At 40.5% G+C, this 23,420-nt stretch overlaps 3 protein-coding genes and 1 long non-coding RNA gene across 5 annotated transcripts in view; 2 read left to right on the forward strand and 2 right to left on the reverse strand.

Annotated features, from left to right (window-relative positions):
* Positions 1-3,001: 3,001 nt before the first annotated feature.
* On the forward strand, positions 3,002-12,168 carry lmf2a (lipase maturation factor 2a). Of its 2 annotated transcripts, XM_035155948.2 has the most exons (15): positions 3,002-3,229; positions 4,371-4,624; positions 4,720-4,748; positions 4,912-5,105; positions 5,372-5,550; positions 5,829-5,967; positions 6,257-6,385; positions 6,952-7,057; positions 7,156-7,252; positions 7,393-7,575; positions 7,748-7,916; positions 8,328-8,439; positions 9,023-9,131; positions 9,260-9,627; positions 10,718-12,168. In XM_035155948.2, the coding sequence occupies exons 1-14, from the start codon at positions 3,136-3,138 to the stop codon at positions 9,614-9,616; spliced, it is 2,151 nt and encodes a 716-aa protein (XP_035011839.2). In that variant the 5' UTR covers positions 3,002-3,135; the 3' UTR covers positions 9,617-9,627; positions 10,718-12,168. The 2 variants fall into 2 exon arrangements, with proteins under 2 accessions (XP_035011839.2, XP_035011838.2); XM_035155947.2 differs by lacking the exon at positions 10,718-12,168 and having other exon boundaries at positions 9,260-10,286.
* Positions 10,272-15,864, reverse strand: miox (myo-inositol oxygenase). Its single transcript, XM_035155949.2, has 11 exons — positions 15,772-15,864; positions 13,994-14,068; positions 13,828-13,908; positions 13,222-13,302; positions 12,621-12,783; positions 12,458-12,525; positions 11,878-11,987; positions 11,508-11,575; positions 10,963-11,012; positions 10,670-10,782; positions 10,272-10,588 (listed from the first exon to the last, which is right to left on the reverse strand). Exons 1-11 carry the CDS (start codon positions 15,847-15,849, stop codon positions 10,480-10,482), a joined length of 996 nt encoding a protein of 331 aa, XP_035011840.1. The 5' UTR covers positions 15,850-15,864; the 3' UTR covers positions 10,272-10,479.
* On the forward strand, positions 12,208-17,459 carry LOC124851892. Its single transcript, XR_007032738.1, has 4 exons — positions 12,208-12,793; positions 15,047-15,128; positions 15,215-15,262; positions 16,453-17,459. It is a non-coding gene; the product is annotated as an uncharacterized LOC124851892 (long non-coding RNA).
* The window catches only part of adm2b (adrenomedullin 2b), a 9,987-nt gene continuing 3,945 nt past the window's right edge, over positions 17,379-23,420 (reverse strand). The window contains exon 2 of the mRNA XM_035155951.2: positions 17,379-19,979. Within this exon, the coding sequence (XP_035011842.1) occupies positions 19,571-19,979 (409 nt within the window). The 3' untranslated portion in view covers positions 17,379-19,570. The remainder of the gene's footprint in view (positions 19,980-23,420) is intronic.

Consider the following 23,420-nt stretch of genomic DNA (forward strand, 5'->3'; position numbering starts at 1 on the left):
GCTGACTCCGCTGGATTTTATTTTAGAACGCGTCTCCAACTGTGGCCCCTTCTTCTGTGGCTCTATGCGCAATTACGCACGGACTTCTACAAATGCTGATGCTTTTTACACATACTGGGTTTACAGATGTGTCCGTTGTCAATTTGATTGTGTGTCCGGGTGTGTGTGTGTCTGCACGAGAGAGAGAGGGGTGGGCCTGGATGAATCAAACCGCTTGTGTTTTACGCATTCTACGCAGAAATTATTATGTTGTACACAGCGCTGAGAGCAGGTGTGAACTGAGCTGTCCACTTTAGTTCGGATTGAGAATAACTTCCCTCTATTACTGTATATTATCATCAAAGTCACGTTCACAGGTTCACCAGGTTCACCTGCAGGTTCACCTGCTGGCTATGGTACAGTATTTTTAATTTGAATATTATTCAATAACTTCACTGTTATAATGTATATTCTCACCAAAATAATGTCACATGTCCAGCGTCTGCTGCTGGCTATGCTACAGTACTTAGTTTGGGAAAATATGGTTTTGCATAATTTTGGGAAATATTTATTATGAATATTATTCAATAACTTCACTGTAATACTGTATGTTCTCACCAAAATCAAGCCACAGGCCCAGTGTCTCCTGCTGGCTATGCTACAATACTTAGTTTGGAAAAAAAAATTCCGTTTTAATGGTCTCAAAATTGTTTAAGAAAGTGTATTGGCACCAACTACACGTCAAACACAAGGAGAATTTTGTTTAATTTTAACCAGAATCTATTCAACATTGAAGCCATGTAAGAAGGTGCCATATTTGCTTTCCACAAACCAGAATCAAATTTTATTTCATATTTTCATGAATTGACGTACAGTAATGACTCAAACACATAATCCATTTTATCCATCTAAACTACTTCTTCTGAGAAGGCTCAACGTTTGGTGTAGGAGCCCTTCCCAGGGGTCCGTGGTTGAAAAGTGGGTTTCACGCTGAACAGTTTATTGTTGCATTATAGTCCCACAATAAAAAAATCTTATCGAAAAAATTAGTTGTGAAGTTCCATTTGTTTTTATGACCAATAAGCAAGATCATATAGACTCACTTTTAACTGGTGTTGTCCAATTCTCTTTGTGTTGAGGATTTCAAGTGATATTGGTATAAAGTAGATTGTTATTCAGTCAAACTGGTGGAACTGGGAACCTATGACGTTTTTTTATGGTGTATTTGTCTGAATAAAAATATACTTTACTCATTCATGAAAAGAAAAGCCATCAATAGTTCTGTTGTGACTGCCTGGCTCTTAAGGCAATGAAACACACCATTTCAAAGATTAACTTGAGTTATTCATTCAACAAAAGTAACTGACAGTAAAACATAAAAAAAGATTACAAAGGTGAGTACTTTTATGTGTATGGAAATAAATACTTGAGATTGTATCAAGACTAAAAAAATGAAAAACTATGGACATGGAAACTATGGAAACTTATTTCTGTTGCACGAGCTTTGTAATTTTATTACTGCTTCCCTTCATCCTTGTTTTAACAAACTTGAGCTTCACTTGTGCCTGTTTGATATCACTTGTAGCTGGTCTTTACCTGACATGCATTTTATAAGTGCACTAATACCATCATGGTAGTAGTTAAAATTGCAAGATTCTTGCATTTTCAACAGTTTTGGATCCCTACGATTTCCAGATCCAAACCTCCTTTATCTGGTAGAAGTTAGCCAAACTCCCTGACAGCCTCTTTAGTTAGGGCTGTTGCAAAACTCACAATACCAAGGTGTGTCTTTGTTTGGTATTCGTGCTGCTGTCATTCAAAGGAACTGCGTGTGAAACCATCTTGTACACGTTCCACACTGAATCTACATTGGGATAAATACATTAAAACCAATTAAGAAAATGTTTAGGAAACTTGTAATGCATAAAAGTACACAACATTTTATTACTTTAATGTTATTCCTAGAATTTTGCTACAGATTATCTACAGATTATCCACTATTTAGATTATCTATTGATGTGTTAAAAAAATTCAACATTAAGTCTCACCCAAACAGCATCATCAGCAGTTTTGGGCAGGTCCTCATTTCCACAGAAGGAACAGTACTCATCCTTTGAAACTGAGAAAACTAAACAATACGAGTAGATTACTGTTTAATTTGTAGGAAGTGTTCAACATAATTATTTAAAATTTTTCGAACAATACCTGATCCTTTCAGAATGTCATCTGCTATATCTCTTCTTAGATTTTGAAGAGATTGCTTTGATGCATCAATGTGAAACGTCTGTGGTATGTTAGGAAATTCCTTCACCGTCATCTTGGCCATCTGTACGGATGTCAAAACAACACATGTACAGAGTATGATCTTACACAGCCAAACAATCTGTTTTATTTATCACAAAAAATACATGTTGCATAGAATCACCTGCATGACAAAGATCCCACAACTGGTGCCATCTTTCTGGAAGGTGTGGGTTATCTTGCCAGGCTGCCACTTGATGTTAACCCAGTCCTCCTTTCCAAGTCGATCCCGGCGCATCTTGAAATACTGCCTAAAGCAGGGGTCTTCAACGTTTTTCAGGCCAAGGACCCCCAAACTGATGGAGCAGGGACCCCCTACTATATAGAAGGAAAGACAAGGGTCTAGTCTGGAAATATTCCATATTGTCGTGTTAAACGTATATACAGTCTGTGTGTATAAATTAGGTATTTTCATTTTTACATATTTTACTTTCAACTCATTCATACAAATTGAAATAATGAAATTGTATTTTTTAAATGTGCAACTGTGAATAAACTGTACTGCTCAAATTAATCAAAGTACCATAATATATATATATATTGTCAGGATACAATTAGATTAACAGTTATCCTCCAAAAATCTTTAAATTTACTTTCATTAAGTATTAAATTGAACGGGAGTTTCATTTTTGTCAACCTATGTTTGTTTCTTCCGGTGCAGCTTGAATGCAGCATAATGGCCATAACGAACGACAGCGACATCTTAAGGTCGTACGGGTGAACTTCACTTGCCGTTCATGGCTACGTGTCCGCCCGCCGTCGGCTACGTTAAATCCCGCTCGGCTCGTAGGAACCAGGCAGCGGGAAGTCAGCGGGGAACACAGCCGCGTTTCGGGTTAGCAGCTCGGTCCAGATATGGGGGAAATAGTCCTACCGAGGCGCATGTTCCTCTGGAGCATGTCGCTCATCTATTTGGCCGCCTTTGTGTCCCTGTATGTGCAGATACCAGGTGAGTGAGCTAACTCCCACTACAACCCACTGTGTGTGTGTTAGCTTGTTAGCTGCGCTCACCGTTCCACTTTCTTCCGCCTGGAAGTTGAACTTTCTCCTGCTCAACGAGCTGCTGAGCCCGAGAGACTCCGCCTGCTGTAAACAGGCTGTACACACGTACACTGATGAAGGATGTGTTACCACAGCATCAATACAACCACCTCAGTCCGGGTGCGGCTGAACCCCGGACGCACACACCCATGTGCTGGAGGAAACACTTTATGTTTGGATCACTTGTATTATTCTCAGTCATTTGGTTATTTTTTTATTTTCATCCTCGTTTCCTAAATCTTTAAAGCAGCCTTTGGTACATATATAATAATACTAATTACAATAGTTTTCTTTAATTCAGTTTATTTCATTTCATGCCACACATGTATTTCCTGTCTGCAGCTGCCATTGAATGGATTTGGAGATGAATGACATTATGTGGTTTTCATTGTATATATTCTATAGAATACAGGAACTAGCACATGAATATTTGAACACATAAATGCTTTGCCTTCCCACACAGGGTTGAAAAGACTAGTCCATTCATCGATTAGGAAAACAATTGACAACTACTTGACAAATCTTCTCTGATTACAGCCTCTCGAATGACACGTTTCTGCTCGTAATTGTCTTTTATTGATGTAAGCAGCCGTTTTGGGGTATTGGGATGAAGAAGGCATTGAGGATGTGGCGTTTGGCTCTGCTGAGTTTTGATGGAGGCTTTTTGTCATTTTCTCACAGACTTGTAGAACAAACTATTAACCTTAAAAAACTAATTAATTAAAAGCAGATTAATCTAAAATGACTAGTTTGGAGCTGCAGCCCTATTCCATTGTTTTGTACACAATTTGTTGAATGAATTCTTTTGATTTGAAATGTCTTTTTAGCTACAAGCTTCCCTGCTGACTGAAAAACAGATTAAACGAGCATCTGAAGCTATTTGAACACTGATGAGTCCGAATACCTTTTAGAAGGACAGCGTTAAACTGTTCAGTAGATTTCCTGCAACTTGCTGCCTTTGTAGCACTGAAGCTTTTCTGACATTAGTGACACAACACCTTTTTACCATATGACGCGATATTTAACGTGGTTTACATGTTTATTTCCAGGTCTCTATGGTAACGATGGGCTGTTGCCGGCTCGTTGGCAGCTGCCATACAGCGGTAAGACCCTCGACGAGCAGCTGCTGTCCTCTCCCACCCTGCTGTGGCTCGGACCTCGGCTCGGCCTGGACACACACACTGCCATGGAGCTGCTGTGTCTCATCGGGGCGGCGCTGAGCCTCGCCGCCATGCTGGTGGAGGCTCTGCGAGACAGCGTGGTTTTTTTCTGCCTCTGGGCCTTGTACCTGTCCATGTACCAGGTGAAGTTATATCAGCAGTACTCGGTTTTTCTTTCCTCCACAATGTTTCCAGTTGTCATGCTCTTCCTCATCAAATTGTTCATTGTTTGTTTCAGGTGGGCCAGGTGTTCCTCTACTTCCAGTGGTAAGGGTTATGGACTTTATGATAAAAAAATATAATTTATTGATGTTTATAGCACCTATGTGTATATACACATTGCTTGTATGAAGAGTAGTTGGAAGAAGGAGCCCAAGACGGTTTTAAATACCACCCCACACACGTTTGTTTCCCTCTGCTCTTTCAACAGGGACAACCTGCTCCTAGAGACCGGGTTCCTCTGTATCCTCGTTGCTCCACTGACAATAATCCGAGGGTCACGAGGGGTCAGGGAGCACGATCGCGTGACCTTCTGGCTGACCCGCTGGCTTCTCTTCCGGCTCATGTTTGCCTCTGGTGTGGTGAAGCTCACATCGCGCTGTCCCACGTGGTGGGGCCTGACAGGTTAGTGTAATTCTCTGTATTGAGTTCAATTTTTGTCATATATATGTGATTTGTAAGGAGAAGAGGGCAAACTGGTTCCAGGCACGTTTTTGATATAACATAGATGTAAATTATACTGTAAAGAAATTCCATACAGCTAAAACCTGCAGTTCAACCCCTCCTACAACATCTCAGTGTCACTGTCACTGATATTAATCTTTGCGGCCTTTTATTTACTTCTGGCAATAAATGAATTTCCATTGTGTATTTTTCCTTGTGATGAATAGCTTTGACGTATCACTATGAGACTCAGTGTATTCCCACTCCTCTGGCCTGGTTTGCCCACCATTTGCCCATGTGGTGGCAGAAGTTCAGCGTGGTGGGAACCTTTGTCATCGAGATCGCTGTACCTTTTTTGTTCTTCAGTCCTCTACGTCGGCTCAGACTCGGCTCTTTTTACTTGCAGGTGGGTAGAAAGTCAAATGCTCCTTTTTGAAGTTTTATGATTTTTCTACTTTTGTTTTCCCTCTTGAAATTGAGTTATTAGCTTCAGGTTTACTTCTTGAATTATACCAAACTTAATCGTTGCACAGTGGTTATTAATACATCTAGACATTCTTCACACTGTCTCTTAAGTCTACAATTAACAGGTTTTGCTTATAAAACCGATGTCCTCCTCAAATCGCCTCATCGTTGTTTTCAGCATATTGTTTGATCTGTTTCCTCTTTGTCTGCCTTGTGCAGGTGCTGCTGCAGGCGCTCATCATCTTGTCCGGAAACTACAACTTCTTCAACCTGCTGACATTGGCGCTCAGCCTGTCACTGCTGGATGATCAGCATGTACTATTCTGGCTACGCAGAGCAGACACGGCCGACAACAATAGTATGATTAAACACATGTATATTTATGTACGCATACGCAGGCTTCAAATTTGGAAGAAAATCAATGTTTCTATCAGTTGTTCGTCAGCTGCTAAGGATTACTTTAATAATATCTATGTTTTAAATCCAGAAACACTTTTAAGCACATGTTATTATATTTAACCCCCACCAGCGCCTATAAATTATGATCAGAAAACGTATTTAACTGCTAATTCATATTAGTTTGTCCGTTCTGGTGTCGTTTACTTACCAGAGAATCACCCTTTCTTTTTTCCCCTTGCTCTGATCAGAGTCCAGACTGTGGTCGTGGCTGTGTTATCTGGTGGAACTGGCAGTTTGGTCCCTCATAGTCTTTGGATCAATTATATGCTTTGATCTGAAGATGGATACCGCGAAGAATGCCATCTCCTCCAGGACAGGTATTGAGTTGTGGGTGTCAAACGTAGACCCTGTATTAAGATGGACAACGCGTTTCCTCTTCCTCCCGTAGTGCAAAAATTAAGCTAAAATATCCCAGATAAGGGAGCTGACATTTTACGCTTTAGGGCTAGTGATTCCGGAGTTGAGCTGCAAGCATCAAGGTCCCGCCCATACACCCACTTGACCAATCTCGAGTAGGTCTCAACTGTCGATCATGACGTTTCACCCTGTTTTTATTACATCAAATAATTAAAACCAAACTTACCTGAGGAGTCACTCGAAGATGCATCAATGTGATAAGAGGTACCTAAAATGACAGAAACCATCTTTGGATAAATCTTTTAAACTCAGACTTTTCAGTTGTGTGTGTGTGTGTGTGTGTGTGTGTGTGTGTGTGTGTGTGTGTGTGTGTGTGTGTGTGTGTGTGTGTGTGTGTGTGTGTGTGTGTGTGTGTGTGTGTGTGTGTGTGTGTGTGTGTGTGTGTGTGTGTGTGTGTGTGTGTGTGTGTGTAAGCGATTTCCATTAGCAGTTTTATTTGTTGACATTGCCGTTTTTGTCTTCACAGCAGTCACATATCACCAGTTTAACCAGTTTCTGAAGACTGTCACAATCCCCTCTATCTGGATTGGGGTTCTCTCTCTCACCTGGGAAATGATAACAGCGATGTTCAGGTAAGTCTTTCCTGGTGTGGAGTTGCTTTTTTATTTATAGAAAATGTGTTGATGTAAATTAGCACTACAAAAATGATGTACCCGATGGGATTTTGCAGGTGTGCATGCGTCTCTGGTTTCCTGAAGAGGTTTTGTGGCACTGTTCAGTGGACTGTGATCGCTGCTGCTGCTGCTGCCATGTTCACTGTCAGTCTGGTGAGTGCTGCTGGAAGTTTAGTATAAGTCCCTATATAAGTACTCACTGAAATTCTGCTATCTTTGTATTGGAGCAAGTCAGATTATCTGTGATCTCATGTGACGTCACGTTATGACTCTTGTGACCTTTTCTGTTTCAGGTGCCCTACACCTATATGGAGCATGACTCTCATGCCAGGTTGTGGCCAGGAGTGCGTCGGACCTATGAGCTTGTGGATCGCTACCAGCTGGTCAACTCGTACGGCCTCTTCAGAAGAATGACAGGTGTTGGCGGGCGGCCAGAAGTGGTCATCGAGGGAAGCCATGATGGAATCACGTGGACGGTGAGAGGAAACAAATCCTGATGGTTTAAACTGGCCCTAACTATGTCTGTGAATTGATTCATTAATGTAAACTTGTTGTATAAGATGCTTCTAGTTTCCCAAGCTCTGTAATTGTGCAATACAAATTCTTCCAAGTTGTTTATATATTGTTTTTTCTTTTTTTCCCCTCTAGGAGATTGAGTTCATGTATAAGCCCGGGAACCTAAGTGCACCTCCCGCTGTGGTGACACCTCACCAGCCCAGGTTGGACTGGCAGATGTGGTTTGCGGCCCTTGGGCCTCACACACAGGCTCCGTGGTTCACCAGCCTCATGTACAGACTGCTGCAGGGAAAGAGAGATGGTATGATCCCTCGGAGTACTGCAGTTCATTTTAATGCTCTGTCTCCCTTCAGTCTTTCAAAAGAGATTCATCTCTGAATCAAATAGGACAGAAATCTACAGCACTACTGTGTATGGATGTCAAAGCACCACTAAGAAACCTTTTTTACCTTTTTAAAACAGCAGCTTTAATGATGGTTCACAGACTTGAAACAGGGAGAATGTTTCCTTTTTCATTCCCACTCCTCACCCTGAATGTCTGTTCTTGCTCTATGGAAGGGGAGATAATAGAGTAAGAGGATAATTGGGCCGATTTTAGACCCGATTAGCTTCTTTTTTCTTTTTTTTTTGCCAACACCCTTACTGTGATGTCACAGCCGGTGCTTTGTCATTCACTAATTGGGTTTTGATAAAACGTTTTGTGTGTCTGCAGTGATCGAGTTGATTCAGACGGATGTGTCTCAGTATCCGTTCCACCAGCAGCCTCCTGCCTACGTCCGAGCTCATCGCTACAGATACTGGTTCACTCAACCCAAAGCTGATGGGTTAGTGCCCTCTCTCTCTTTCTCTCTGTCCTTCTCCCTCTGTCTCAGAGTGTTGCACAGAAAGCTCGCAGTCAACACACTGGGAAATATTACTCGCAAATTATAAGCCAATACACAACTACTAACATGATTTATCACAGTTTTGGTGCTGTTTTGAAATTATTTAAAATGAATCGTTTTTAGGTGTTGTATGTTGTCATTGTATATAATATTAAATTTTTTCTAGATTCTGTTTCCATTATTTTATTTCTTACATATACCCTTGTGCTGCTACTTTTTATGTGCTGCTGCGTCACATTGAATTTCCCTTGCAAGGGATCAAACCTAAAGTATCTTATTTTATCTTACGGAGGCATTTTTCAAGTTTGATACATTTTTTACTGTGCAAACATGACCTCAGTAAACATACAAAAAAAGTTATTATGTGAATATCACACAATGTTTGATATTTATTGTACTTACTTTATTGTTATCCCGCTTCCTACTTGACATGATGTTGTGGTTTCAGTCTTTTCATAATAAAACAACACAAACCTTCACCTAAAAACAGGACATTAACTCTTTGGCTGATCTTTGTTGGCAGTTCTTACCCACAGCGCTGGTGGAGGAGGGTCTATGATGAAGAATTCTATCCCACAGTGCACCTGGGCCACACGGACCTGGAGAGCATGCTCAATCAGTACGGACTCAAGGTAAATGCCTCTTAAAATCTCTTTTCTCTGTTTTATCTATGATACATTTTTCATTAGAAACTTTGGAAAACATGTGAAAGAAATGACACTTTTCCTGCTTTATTGAAACGTTTTTAATTTGTCTGTAGGACAAATCGCCACCACGTCCCATGTCCAACAGGACCATTGCCCAGGCAGTGAGGTGGGTGCGCTCTCAGGTCAGAGGAGTTCCTGCCCACATACTCATCTGGACCCTCATTGCCTGCAGCGCCACCCTCTGTCTCCTCCAGGGATTGCTAAACAGGAACAAAGAGACCCCACTTACTCATGAGGCTGAGACTGTGAACGATCATACAGGAAATTCTGATGATCATAAGGAGGAGGAAGACGAAGAAGAGCACAGTGAAGAAGAGAAGGACCATGTTGGTGATGACGAAGAGGGTGAGGAGGAGGAGGAGGAGGATGATAAAGGGAAAGATGAGATCGTCCAAAAGGAAAAGTTTTGATAAAGTTTCAGGTAATGACTACTATCACCACCTGCCTTGATAAAATGTTTCCAAAATGACCAAAGAAATTATTTTCATTCTATGCTTATTTTTATTTCCCAATAAGCTAATATACAGAAAAAAAATTATTTACCGTCTTTCACCTGCAACTTCCTGCAGTACAGTGTTTGTAAATCAGTTGTCTACAAACCAGTCACCTAATCCCTGTGGGTCATTGGTTTTCATTCAACAGATGTCATGTTACAGTTCACACATTTTAAAACTTCCCTCGTTGGATTGCTCAACTTTCAAAGGGAAAGTGATTCAGCAGATCAAATCATGTGGAATCAAAGTAGAAACACTGAATTTGAATTATACTGGTTAGACTGGTTCTGATTAGTTCATGTTACTGTGCCACTCTGTCTTCTGTTTGTGTAAAGTGTAGTTGCACATGTGTTGTTGTGTTTGTGTATGTCTGGGTGTGTGCACGTTCTGTGTTTGTCCCTTGCCTCTACTGCTGTATGCACAGAACTTTGAAAAGCAACTCTGCACCTTTTCCTTATTTTCACACCACTGTGCCTTTTCGCACTCTCAGTATTCAAGATGAAATATTCACACAATATTCAGCACTTAAAAAATGTATTTTTTAGAAGATGAAAATGCAAAGTAATAAAAGTTATTCTTTAAAGTTTTTATTGAAAATGTGTCGTAATGAGGTTACATATACACCAGTTTCATTTTCAGAACTTGTCTGTGTGCACAAGATAAAATATACAGTTGCTCAGGATATATTCTGTGATAACAATAAGCCCAGCTATAGTATTTTTTATATATATATATATATATAAAGCATATCGTTTTCATCGAGATCGCTGTCGTCTGTTTCACCACTTCAGTATTCCAGGACAGTACTTGTCGATCAGAGACTGGTAGTAGCTCTTCACCTTGTCAACATCGGGCATGTCGGTGGTCTTTGTGTACAAGTCAAATTTGCTGTGGAGAGGATATGAAAGTCCAGCGTCGGGTCAGAACTGTGACTAGGATCATTTGAATATGAAACGGGAGGATACTCACTTGAACTCTTGGACCCAGGGGATCATACTCAGGTCTTTGTCGTTGCAGAGATGCATGTAGTCCCCGTGGGAGTGCCAGGGGTAGAATGAGTGGAACCGGATCATGTACAGACCCTGAAGACAGAACTGAGCCTGTGAGCACTGCCGCTGAGGACTGTAATTTGTAATTTGATATTTATTCTTTACGTAAGAATGACAAAAATAACCAGCTTTCACTCCTGTTTGTGCACCAAGTGTGAAGTTCATGACCTAAAACTTTAGAAAAATAGTGATTTAAGGTAAAGGGTGACTCACCTCCTCTGGTATCTGGCACTTGTTGAACTTCAGAACTCTGTAGAGATACTCTGAGGACAACACAGGAAGGCAAACAATGTTAAAGATAAACGGGCACGTCAATGGGAGTACACATCTTTTTACCTCCGAGGTACCAGGGAACTTGGTGGAAGGATGTAGTATGAGTCAAGGAAGAACCCATTCAATTTTGATGTGGCTCCAGGTCAGGAGGTGGAACCAGGATGTTTCTTTTCCTAGTTTAACATTATGAGATGGGGTGTTTTCGCATTGAATAACTAATGGATCTTGATGAAAAATAATTCAGGCATTTTTGGGGGGACTGCAATGGTGTGTGTATGAGTGAAAGAGTGATTTAATCAATACAATTTTATTTGTATAGCCCATATTCACAAATCACAATTTGTGTAATCTGCCTTAATAAGGTTCAACATCCTCTGTCCTTAAACTTTAAAGAAATAATACATAAGAAAATGTCTGATAGAGATGAAGGGAGCAGCAATGAGAGAGTGAGGGAGTGAGAGAGAGAATGCAATGATTTCTCGTACCATCATGGCCCCAGGACATGAGGACTTTGTCCAGCCCGCAGTTTGGTTCATAGATCCCATATTCAGTGCTGAAGAGAGGAAAAATAAATCAACTCCTTAATCATTAAATAACTTGTCAATGCATGGTATTGGTGGTAGAGCTGAAACACATTATAACTGATGGATTATTGTGTTTCAATCTTTGCTTTTTCCTTTTCCTAGGGTAACTAACTAAATGATCAGAGAGAATGTGAGAATCTTTAGCTCAACATTACTGTATTTATTTAAGAATAGGACTATAGGGCTTACTGCAAAGTGCATATTTAAATGAACAAAGTTAACCATCAAACTGCGATTAATAATCTTGATAAGGGAACATGAGAGTACGAACCTGTAGCTGGGATCTTTGTCGTCTGGGTTTTCGAGGAAGGTGTTGTCTCTGAACACAATGGAGTTTTGGTACTTGCATCCCACAGGGAAGGTGTCGCCCACTACAGCCCACTGCAGAGAACACAGACACACACACACAGTACAATGGGTTATATGTGTCCATATATTTTATTTAGATTTTAAAATCTCAAAGGGTTCTTGTTTTTTGCCATACCAATAGATAGAAGTAAAAAAATATATACTGAAACTTTGTTTTGTATAACTATAAATAAAAATAAATAAATAAATAGAACTTTGATTAAGAATTTTTTTTTATGCAAAATGTGAACATAAATGCACATCTTTTCTGAATTGTTTCTTCTGTAAAATAAATGTTTTTCATATCTTTATACGTAAACACATTCTTTTAACTAAACTTGATGTGCGTCATATAAATAGACAAAAATGATCTAAGAAGAGAAATAAAAGTGCCAGTGAAAGTTTTGAAAAGATGAAACATAGCATTACGTAAATGTTGGAAAACAACTATTCCTCAGTGAGGCTGCGAATCTAGCTTTTCCTCTGCAGAACCTGTCTCTTACCTGAGGTTCATCCCAAAGAGCCATGATCTTCCCGACATCATGAATCAGACCCACCAAGTGGAACCAGTCTGGAGGAGGGACAGTGAATATTAATACAGTTATTTACCAAAAATGCTTGTACAACGAGTATTTGTGTGTTTGTCTGTCTCTCCCTGTGTGGTACCTTTGTCAGGGTGGGCTTCGCGGATGCCTTCTGCGGTCTGGAAGGCGTGAAAGGAGTTGGGGAAGTCCACGTCAGGGTCGGACTCATCCACCACCTGGTCCAGGGACATGACGGCGTCCAGTATCCCCATCTGACTGTGGGTGCAGCCGGTCCACTCACAGTGCTGCAGGGAGGTGAGAGTCATGTTGTTACTGGGGGAGGGGGGGCGGTTCTCTAAAACTTGCAAGAAAAGCCCATAAAAAAATATTTCCCAGATAATTTTAATGGATAGAAAACTCAGGTTTATCTGGAATCAGTTTGAATAACTTCATGTTTACTCAGTTTAAGCCCCTGAGATTTTTTAAACAAAAAAAAAAGTCACCACTCATATTCTACTATTCTACCTGGTCTAACTAAATGAAAATGAGGTATTTGAACTGAGGTTAAGTACAGACAGGACATCTATTGGCCCATCGCCTGCAGCCTTCACTTTAGAAGACTTGATATCTGTCGGCTCAGTCTGACACGATCACTTGGGTTTCTAGTGTAAAACAGAAATTCACTAAACAAAACATCTCTGAGCAGGTCTGTGATCAGAAGTTGTTAAGTTTCCAGATCTCACCTTTTTCTTTACAAAGTCCAGGGTTTGGTTGGTGTGCATCAACTTATACGTCCTGAAGACTCGGTCAATGAGGCTTCCAGTCTAAAACACAGATCAAGTCTCTTACAACATCCTACTTATATTAAATAAAGACTCAGAACCCTGTGTTGAATCAATATGGCAAAAAGGCAGTTTTAGCTTTTTTGTAGCAACCAACAATATCAGCCGTCTGCCACATCTGCATTTCTGTCAAAAGTTACCAACACTCACTTAGCAATACAGCACATTTTGCTAAATGCTGGAGGGAAGGTGATCAGTGCAGGCTAAAGAGGGGTGAAGCGCCCCTTACCCCTGCCGACAACAGAACATTTCAATCACTGAGTTTCTTCAAATGAAAAGATGATTATGTGTGAGGAAGTTGATATGGTATTGATTGGAGAATCAGGGAAGAGACGAAGAGCTGTGCCCGTTTCAGGTGGTAGAACCAAATCTCACTCGGAAATTGCTGCTCATCAGTTCAAATAGACTCTATACATAACTAAAACCCTATAAAAGTTGTACGTCTTTGTTTGCCCCTTTAGCCTTAAATGAAGTGTTGTCTCCTGAAGACAGGCTTTAAATGCTTACCTCAAAGTTCCTGTAGTCTTCCTTCTCTTTGTTTTCATTCTTCTCCAAGTTCGGCCGATATGCCAGAGATGGGTCTGGACCCTGGGTTTAAAATAACAGAGTGCCAAAAACATGTTTACATAGATACATACCATACACCAAAAATGAAAGCGTAGCCTCCACTTACGATATTAATGACCCTCATGGTGATGAAGTCTTTGCAGCTGCTGTGTTGATCATCCGAGACTGACTGTCTGCTTCCCTGCACAAGTACACATATATATATACCCTGCTTTGACCTGTACGGTAGGTATACATGCAGGACACACCAGTGTCCAGTCACATTTTAACCCAACCTCATCTAATTGGGTACACTGTGTTGAACCTTGGTCATGTGTGTGTGTGTTGTGTGTGTGTTTTTGTGTGCCCTCAGAATTTTCCAATAATCAGCAAGTTGCCTGTTTTGACTGATGTAGAATGACTCAGTAGTTCTTTGTGTCATAGTTTAATACTTATTTTAACCAGATAATATATTTCATGATTTATTTTTTTATTGCATATAAAGTACTTTTACACATATTGATGTCTTTAGTTTCTTCAAAAACTTGCGTACTTGTTATACACAGTTTATAAAGTGGACCTGTAACTACATCTGTACCTGCAACCACGGTATATGTAGCCTACTTATATACACATTAAAAGAAAAAGAAGCAAAATGAATGAAATAAGAGGAGTCCTGCTTTTATGGACAATTTCTGAGTATCGACCACATTATTACCAAGAATTAGCTGATGGTTTCTCAATATCAAATCTCCTGGTACACACACACACACACACACACACACACATCCTTTTTGGCACCAGGCCACCAGGTGTCCCTCTCACATTCTTTGCACTGAATGTACAAATCCGAGTCTTTATTGTATCAATTACAATCAATATTAAGCGATGTACATTATATTGCATCACACTTTTAATGTGATGCAATATCTCGTGGATTGGTGGATAATTATATCGAGTTTTACTTTTGGTTTGCAGCCACACTATCTGAGAGGTCATTGCCTGGATGTGCACACACACACGCACAAGCAGAAACATCAAATATTTGAGTAGTTAGAGTGTTTTGCTTCATTTTGCTCTTTGTCAGTCCTAAGTAGTGTTGTATAACATAAAATAAAAAGTAAAAGCAAGAGCTGTTTACAAATCTGTTAAACTCTACTTCTGTGTTCATATTTGCCAGACAAGCAGACTTACTTGGCTTGGTCCAACAATGAAATCTGATTGGCTGATTGGATTCGAAGATGTGAGGACCCACCTGCTAAGTGAGACCAGATCTGAGATCATCTCAGCAGCTTTCTGCCCAGCTCCTAAAGTGTCCGCCGCTCATTCTGTGCCATTATCCCAACAGAAAGGCCGAGTCTTAACCCTGAAACAGCCTTTGATTGAGAGTCAGAAAGTAAGTACCAGCCCAAATATCCTCTCTCTGTGAGGTCTAACTGTCAAACTGGTCCCCACACACACTCACACACACTCACAAAGTAGAGTTCAAGAGAAAAGTCCAAACCAATGCCAAATAATCTCTCGAGTTCACAATGACATTACATGTCAATGTGTGTGTGTGTGTGTGTGTTTTTGTGTGCCCCCAGAGTTTTCCAATAATCAGCAGGTTGCCTGAGGTGCTGGGCTACAGTTTAAATGATGCACCCAGACCCTGACCTCACCCTCTCTATGGAATATTTTGACAAGATTATTTACATGGCATTTAGTTACAAATTGCCTTCCATAATTATGTAAATAAATGCCCTTTATATTGATTGTAACTACTTATTAAATTTAAACATTGCGCTCATTTATAACCACTTCTAAAATTCTTCTTTTACATACGAGTCTCGCATATCCAGAAAACTTTGTGTATATACACATTGTGTCATCTCCTAAAGAGAGACTGAATGTATGAATGCTTACCTCAAAGTTTCTGTAGTCTTTGTTGTAATTCTTCTCCAAGTTCGGCCGATATGCCAGAGATGGGTCTGGACCCTGCATTTCAAGTGTCAAATACATTTTCAGGCTTTACTTGGATACATATGTGCGTTTTCATTGAAGTAAAAATGAGAGAGAAAAAAATGAAAGCACAACCTCCGCCCCCGATGCTTATGAGCCTCATATTTGGCAGATGAAGTGTTTACAGCTGCTGTGTGGTGGAGTGTTGGTCCTCTGGAGCTGATTACTTGCCTCCCTGCGCAGAGTGTGAGGGAAATGACGATTCACCATGTAACAGATGGTTTTTCTTCTTCTTTTTTTGTGGCTATGATGTGTGTGTAATCGTCCGTCAAGAGAGACATTGAGTTCGGCAATGTGAGCTCATGTGGTGTAAGTTCCAGAGAAATGTTTTGGATTGGAGTTTTCTAGGAAAGTGAGATTTTGATGAACGTTTCTGTAACTCTGCCAAAAGGTGCTGACTGAATGTTAAGAGAGGAGACTTTCTGTATTAGAGTTAGAATCACTTGTACATCTTCCTGAGGGTTGTGTGGAGCTGTTCTCCACGATTATGTAAAAGATATTAAACCTCATCATCTAACTTCACCCAGGGATACAGAATGTTATAAGTGAGATAATTGACACCTTACAGGTCTTTGGTATTGTCAGCAGGATGGGACGGACCGCTCTGGACCCAGGGTCTCCTCAGAAGGGTTATCCGCACACAAGGAGCGAGTTCACCCAAAGGCTGGACCATCCCGTACGTGGCTGCCCTCCAGGGGGGACCAGGAGAGGGACATGATCCAATAAACCGCCATAAGTAACCTGTGAAATATGTGAAAATTTGCAAACTAGCAAGAGTGTTGTGGATATTTACATTAGTCACACCTAGCCTGTCCATGGAACAGAGGTGAAGTTGATAGTGTCTAGTCTGCACAACAGAGGTGAACGTAAAAGGTAAATTTTAAAAGGTACGCTGAGTTCTGGGAATCTCCAGGGATAAACTAGGCTTGTGTCTGCAAGGGAAAGAAAATATTGTTTTTCCTATCGAATCACTGTCAATGTGTGTCAACCAAAAAGATACTGATAAAATAAAAAGGACAGCACATAAAAACTTAAAGTAAAGGGAGTTGATTTGCATCGTGGGTAATGTAGGTTTTATATAAGGAAGAATGTTTTACATTAAAGTGGTTAAAAAACATCAAACATTACCTTAAGTCTGACACTTAAGGTTTAATGTCTTAATGTTTTTTTTATTTGATTGACACACTATTAATCTTGGCTAAAACTCATACTCTCTCTCTCTCTCTCTCTCTCTCTCTCTCTCTCTCTCTCTTTATCTCTCTCTTACTCTCTCTCACACACACACACACACACACAGGCAAATGAGAGTAAAGAAAAGGTTGAGTGAAAAGTCCAATGCCATAGAATTTGTCAAGGCCAACACAACATTACATACCTGCGTGTGTGTGGTAGCCAAGATGAATAATCATTATCACTACAATGTTGTGAGACCAATTTTCCAGTCGTAAATTCAGTGTACATTAACATAAAATAGGTCACATTTGCTAGAGCAAACAGATAAAACACATGTGAAAGTTTGACTGGGTTTTTATTACACAAGGCTGCTATTGTATAAACAAAGAGAGATGAACAGTATCACAGGCGGTTCAGAGAAGGACACTTGTGCCTGGGGGGAGGGGGTTCTCGCATAAACAGGGAGAGTTAGTAAAGTGGAAAATTCACAGCAAACTGGTCTCATTAATTTAAAGTTAAATAACGTTTGAAATTCAAGTCATAGTGAATATACAGGAGAATAAAGTGCTTTCATGCATTCCTATGAACATTTGACCTGTAGGAGCACCTACTGAAACTGGAGTAATGCTGAATTGACATACACAGAAAAGCACAAGACTATGAAGCCTTAAATAACACTTGAAAGGCAAAATATAAGGCCTAATGAATTGATTAAACCATTTAAGGCTAGAAAAACTGACTTTCTAGGGGCAAAAATCTAAATATTGCATCTTATATTTAGACTTCACAGGTAAAAAGCACTCTAGAGCATTGTTGTCTTCTCTCTGGTTCGCTTACTGAGACCGTGAAGAATAGTTATCTGTTAAGAAGTGTGCAGACAGATAATGGATTAGGGTTAGCGGTTATTTTGGCTGATGGTCTGCACAGTGGGGTTTTGGGTGAAGGGTTAACTGGGTTTGACACTGAGGTAAAGCTACTTGTTCAAGCTTTTGAGAGATGGGCTGGATAAGCTCAGGGCTCAGGTAAATTCAGATCAGCGGGATCACCACTGATGACGATAGCAGACATTGGACGCCTAGTTTCGACAGAGGCTTCACTGATTCACATTTTTTTTTGCTACACACAGTGTCTGAAATGGTTGTTACTTTAGAAATGCCTACAACACAAATAATCAGGTTTCACTGAAGTAAACTGGTGCTAATGTGGCCAGTAACAATGACTACTTTGGGGAATCTCTCCTTTGCGCAGGCCAGAACTGCAGTGAAATGCCATACTGTAAAAAATGTAGAAATTCTGATTTATTCAAAGTTATTTTCATGGTGTTGACCAACGTGTCCATGGCCATCAGTATGATTTTACTAATTTGAGTATTTGCTGAGATCTGTCAACATGGTACACCATAGTCTGAGGGCATTTGTTCTCAGTCAGATTATCAAACACGCCAACATTTTTTGCCAGTTTAGGGACTAGAGAGCACCTCTGAAATTACGGTTTTCATAAATTCACAGTTAGAGATAGAGTTCAATGCCAGCGCCATTGCTTTCAAACTAATCTGCAAGCAGCTAATACTGAATAACCTCTATTGAATGCATCATTATAGCAGAAATGGCAGTAACAGAAACAACCTGTGAACATACCTTTAAAATATCCTATCATAATTTTTATGCTTAAATAGTGACCCTGTCGGCATAGTTGCTATTTGGTGTCATGTTTCCTGTCACCTAGCAAATATTTCAAATAGTCACTGTGTTTTGGCTCTGGTTTTGGTCCCTACCAACGTGTGAGGAAAATATAGCTTTAAATGAGCTTCTAAATGCTCCACAATGTTCACTAGCTTCTCGCTGTCGAATGAGCTGATACTTGCTAAAGCTCTGTAAAGCTAATGGGAGCTGCAGATTCAGGTGATAATTATCTGTAAAGTTGTGGCTATGATCGTCCCTTTTCATATGATACATTTTTATTACAATAAATACTGATTGTAGCTGATTTAAATGTTTTCAAAATATAAATAATCAAAGTTTAGGTTTGTATGACAATGATGTAATGTCATATTTTGGAGGGACGGTGGCTTGCTATGAGTCTTAATGCGTTTATTTGTTTTTTAATCATTGTCGATACAGTTTAGTTTTTTAAGTTTTGCACTGAGTACATTATAATCACGGAGATAAGGCACTGCTTTGTCAAATCTAAATTGAGTTGAAAAAATAAATGAGTAAAGTTTCTTCCTTGTAAGTTTGTGTTAAACTGTGATGGACATTAACAATGGATAGTTTAGGTGTTAGCTCTACTATTCCCCTTTGTTTTGGTTGTGTTTCTTGCGATGTCGACTAACTCCTAGATTCTATAAATGACGAAAAGGATCATCAGTAGTAGATGAAATAAGACATAAGTTGTAATAAACCACAATAGCCCATTTATGGACGTACATCAAAATCTTATTTTGGTCCCTTGGTGTGTCACCGAAGCCACAAGGCCTGGGTAGCTTGCCAACGTGTCTCAGTCGACATGCTGTTGGATTTGAGGTGGGGTCTTAGCCGTAACTGTATGGACTGCGAGGGTTAATGGGGGAGGAGTCTTCCCTCCCGCTCTGTCCAATCAGCTGGTAGAGACGGTGGCTGAGGTTCTGAACCTGACAGGTGCCCAGAACGCAGCCCACCCTCATCAGGTGGCTGTGGCCCCGCCCACCACCACTGTTGGCATGACGACGACCTCTTGACCTACGTGGCCGAACTGGCGCTTCTTGCAGCACATTGCTTTGGTCAAGCAATTGGTCGGACAAGTGCAGCTGGGCCTGTTTGTGCAGCAGGGCTCTCCAGATGAAATGACTGTCTCCTAGGGGGATGTGGTTGTCTGTGGCAACGGCGTGATCAGACACAGTAGGCACGGCGGTGGTGTGAGGAGAAGACTTTGGGTGTTTAGAACTTCTGGATAAACCCAACCTGTGATACAGAGAAAGACAGAAGACTGTTTAGATTCAACATAAAAGCCGTAGGACAGACACTCACAGATGGGGGGCAGTCATGCGCATGTCACCTGCTTGGGTTTCTGATCGAAAGTAGATCCCTACGACGAGATGAAATGCCTCACAGGAAGTCAGGCTTGTACTGCAGGAATGTCTACTCTACTCAATCGGTGGGTCTCAAAGAGGTGATTGAAAGAGAAAGTGAGAAGGAAAGATACAAGCAGAGATAGACAGAGGGTGGTGAGCAGGTGGGAGTCTGCTTCATTATAGTGCGGCAGATTCCTTTTCACTTACAATTACACTGTCTGTGTATGTCAGTGGCTATCGGACGCTGCACTGATGACGTATTTGACACTTTTTGTAAGCTAACCTGGACGTTAGCATCACCCTTGTTACTTTGATAAAAAGACTGGGATTTTTCTTTGAGGTGCTATCTCAGGCAATGTAGATGCTTTACATTACTTTAACATTTTACATTTAACAACTATTGTTACATTAATATATGATATACAACTTAAAAGCTGTTTTCTTTTCTTATGAGTAGCTAATAGCCTGTTCCCCCTTATTTCAATCATTGTCAAACTTTACTGTGACTCTCTCAATCACAGACAGTTGACAGGACAGACATTTATGTGAGATATCTCCATCATTTAAGACACCAATCAGCTGAAGGTTATGCAAAGTCATAGGGAGAAGCATCCTGCATGAGTTTCACATCTCACAAATTCATCCCTTGAAGTCACTGACATGTATTAGCTCTTTAGTTGCAACTTAAGCTAAGCTAAACGTATCCTGGACTTATTACCTCCACTCAGGACGATAAGTTTTCACCCCTGTCCATTTGTTTGTTTGTTTGTTTTAAAGCAAGACTACACAAAAACACCCAAACGGATTTCCACGAAACATGGTAGAAGAATGCGAAATGGACCAAGTAAGGAATTTAGGTGCACATCCAGATAGGCAGATCCAGGAATTTATTTTTAAAACATTTTTGTTAACATTGTGATATACAGTCCTGCTCACCATTATTGGCACCCCTTCATTTTTTGCATAACCTGTACAATATCTTCAGAAATAAATGGAAATGTACCAAATTTATATCATCAGGATCTTTTAATTGGGGGTCCAAAGTAATTTAACAAAGAAAATTGTTTTTTCAACTTGCATATTGTAATTTCAAAGAAGAAACAGAAAAAACATCATGTGCAGCAATAACGGCACCCCTCTTTAATATTTGGTTGCACACCCTTTGGCAGTGATGACAGCCTCCAAACGTTTCTTGTAGCCATCTATAAGCTTCTTGCACTTCTCAGCTGGTATTTTCTCCCACTCTTCCTTTGCAATTTGTTCAAGCTCTTGAACGTTTGCAGGGTTCTTTTCCCCAATAGCAGATTTCAGCTCACCCCAAAGATTTTCATTGCTGGCCATTTTAAAACAGTCCATTTTTTCCTTTTCAACCATTCCTGCGTGCTTTTGGATGTGTGCTTTGGGTCTTTGTCTTGCTGGAGGACCCATGATCTTCGACTCAAACCAAGTTTTCTTACACTGGGTAGGACATTTCGCTCTAAAATCTCTTGATAATTCTCTGATTTCATGATTCCTGTGATACGGTCAAGGCCTCCAGTACCAGATGCAGCAAAGCAGCCCCACAGCATTATGGATCCTCCACCATGCTTAACTGTTGGTAGGGTGTTCTTTTCCTTGTAGGCTTCATTGCACCATCTGTAAACAAACTGTTGGTGTGCATTGCCAAAAAGCTCTATTTTTGTTTCATCTGTCCACAGAACATTTTCCCAGGACTCATGTATGGTCCACCTTTGGTACTCAGTCTTTGCAAGATCAGTCGTTCCTTTTATGTCTTTTCCTCAGCAATGGTGTCTTCCTTGGCCTTCGCCCATAAAGCCCTGTTTGGTTTAGTGTGCGGCGTATGGTACTTGTTGAAACCATGACCCCAGACTGTTCCAGGTTGGCCTTCAGGTCTTTGGATGTTTGACGTGGTGTTTTTTCCACCATTCGCACCAACCTTCGAAGACTTCTCTCATCAATTTTTCTCTTCCCCCCACGTCCAGGGAGGTTCTTGACAGTTCCATGCTTGGCATGGAACTGTCATTACTGTCATTAATAACATTACGCACTGTTGAAACAGGGATACCAAGGTCATTGGAGATGGCCTTATACCCTTTGGAGGTCTTGTGTATGCTAATAATAGCCCTTCTGATGTCCTCAGACAGCTCCTTTGTCTTCACCATTGTGACAAAGGAACGGAATAACAGGTGGCTTTTTAAAACACGGAAGTCATCATTCATTGGCTAATTAATGTCACATGGGCACAGACAATTTATCACAGGTGATTCTCATTTGTGATTTACCACAGGTGAGTCATAATGTGTTTCCATACTGATTTACAGCAAAGGGTGCCAATATCAGTGACACAGCAAGCTTTAAGTTTTTCTATTTCCCCCCCATTGTTTATTGTTTTAAATTGTTGTTTATCATTTGCTCTTTTCTATCAAACACGAATTCTCTATAGAAAAAAGTTGTTTCACTTGATTCATTTTTTTCAGGAGATATTCCACATTATGTACTTAAACTTCTTGGGTGCCAATAATGGTGAGCAGGACTGTAGATTGAGTTTTTTGGTGGGGTATTTTCTTATTTTCTCAGGCAATGATGCATGGATTTTGTGCGAAAAAAGCTGGTACTCAGGAGGTGAGTATCTTTGTGTGCATTTTGCAGTGTATCAGAATAAAAATACGGGGACTGTTGGGCCTTGGCGGAGGTACGTACACTCTGAGTACCATTCAGATCCCTTAAAATACTAACGTAATTTCATTGAACCCTTAAGACTACATACTCATACAACATCTTCACTATTTCTTCACGTGGACCCACAAAACACAGTTAAAGAGTGACAACCTGGACAACCTGTTTTCAAACAGTCTAAACTGCCCATTAGTGACCTCTAGATGTTGTCCAGCTTCCTGCGACTATCCAGCCTGAAGTGGTTTAAACTGACTGACACCGTTTTCCACTCACGTATCACCAACACAGCTAAAAAATATGTTCTGTTAATTATCAGCAGGATCTGAGCTGTCACAACTTACAACAGGGGAGCGAGAGAGCAAAACACACAGCACAATGTGGTTGATGATAAGAGGCCACCACTTCTCGTAACTGGATTTCCAAATACTTTCTTTAACGCCACGCGGCAGTCCAGCCTCACAATACCTTTTCTTTTCTTTTTTATCTATCGTCTCTCTCTCTCTCATGTTAAAGAGCTCAGTCGATAGAGGGAGCTCGTCTGTTTGGCCACGTGACCATTCAGAAATTACGCAATACTTAGAATGGATCATGTAGAGTAGCCGGGGGACTATAGGTGTAAGGTGTAAGTAATATGGGAACTTGCATATGATTTTGA

This window comes from Hippoglossus stenolepis, chromosome 5, assembly GCF_022539355.2.
Source record: "Hippoglossus stenolepis isolate QCI-W04-F060 chromosome 5, HSTE1.2, whole genome shotgun sequence".
In the NCBI taxonomy this organism is placed as follows: Eukaryota; Metazoa; Chordata; class Actinopteri; order Pleuronectiformes; family Pleuronectidae; genus Hippoglossus; species Hippoglossus stenolepis.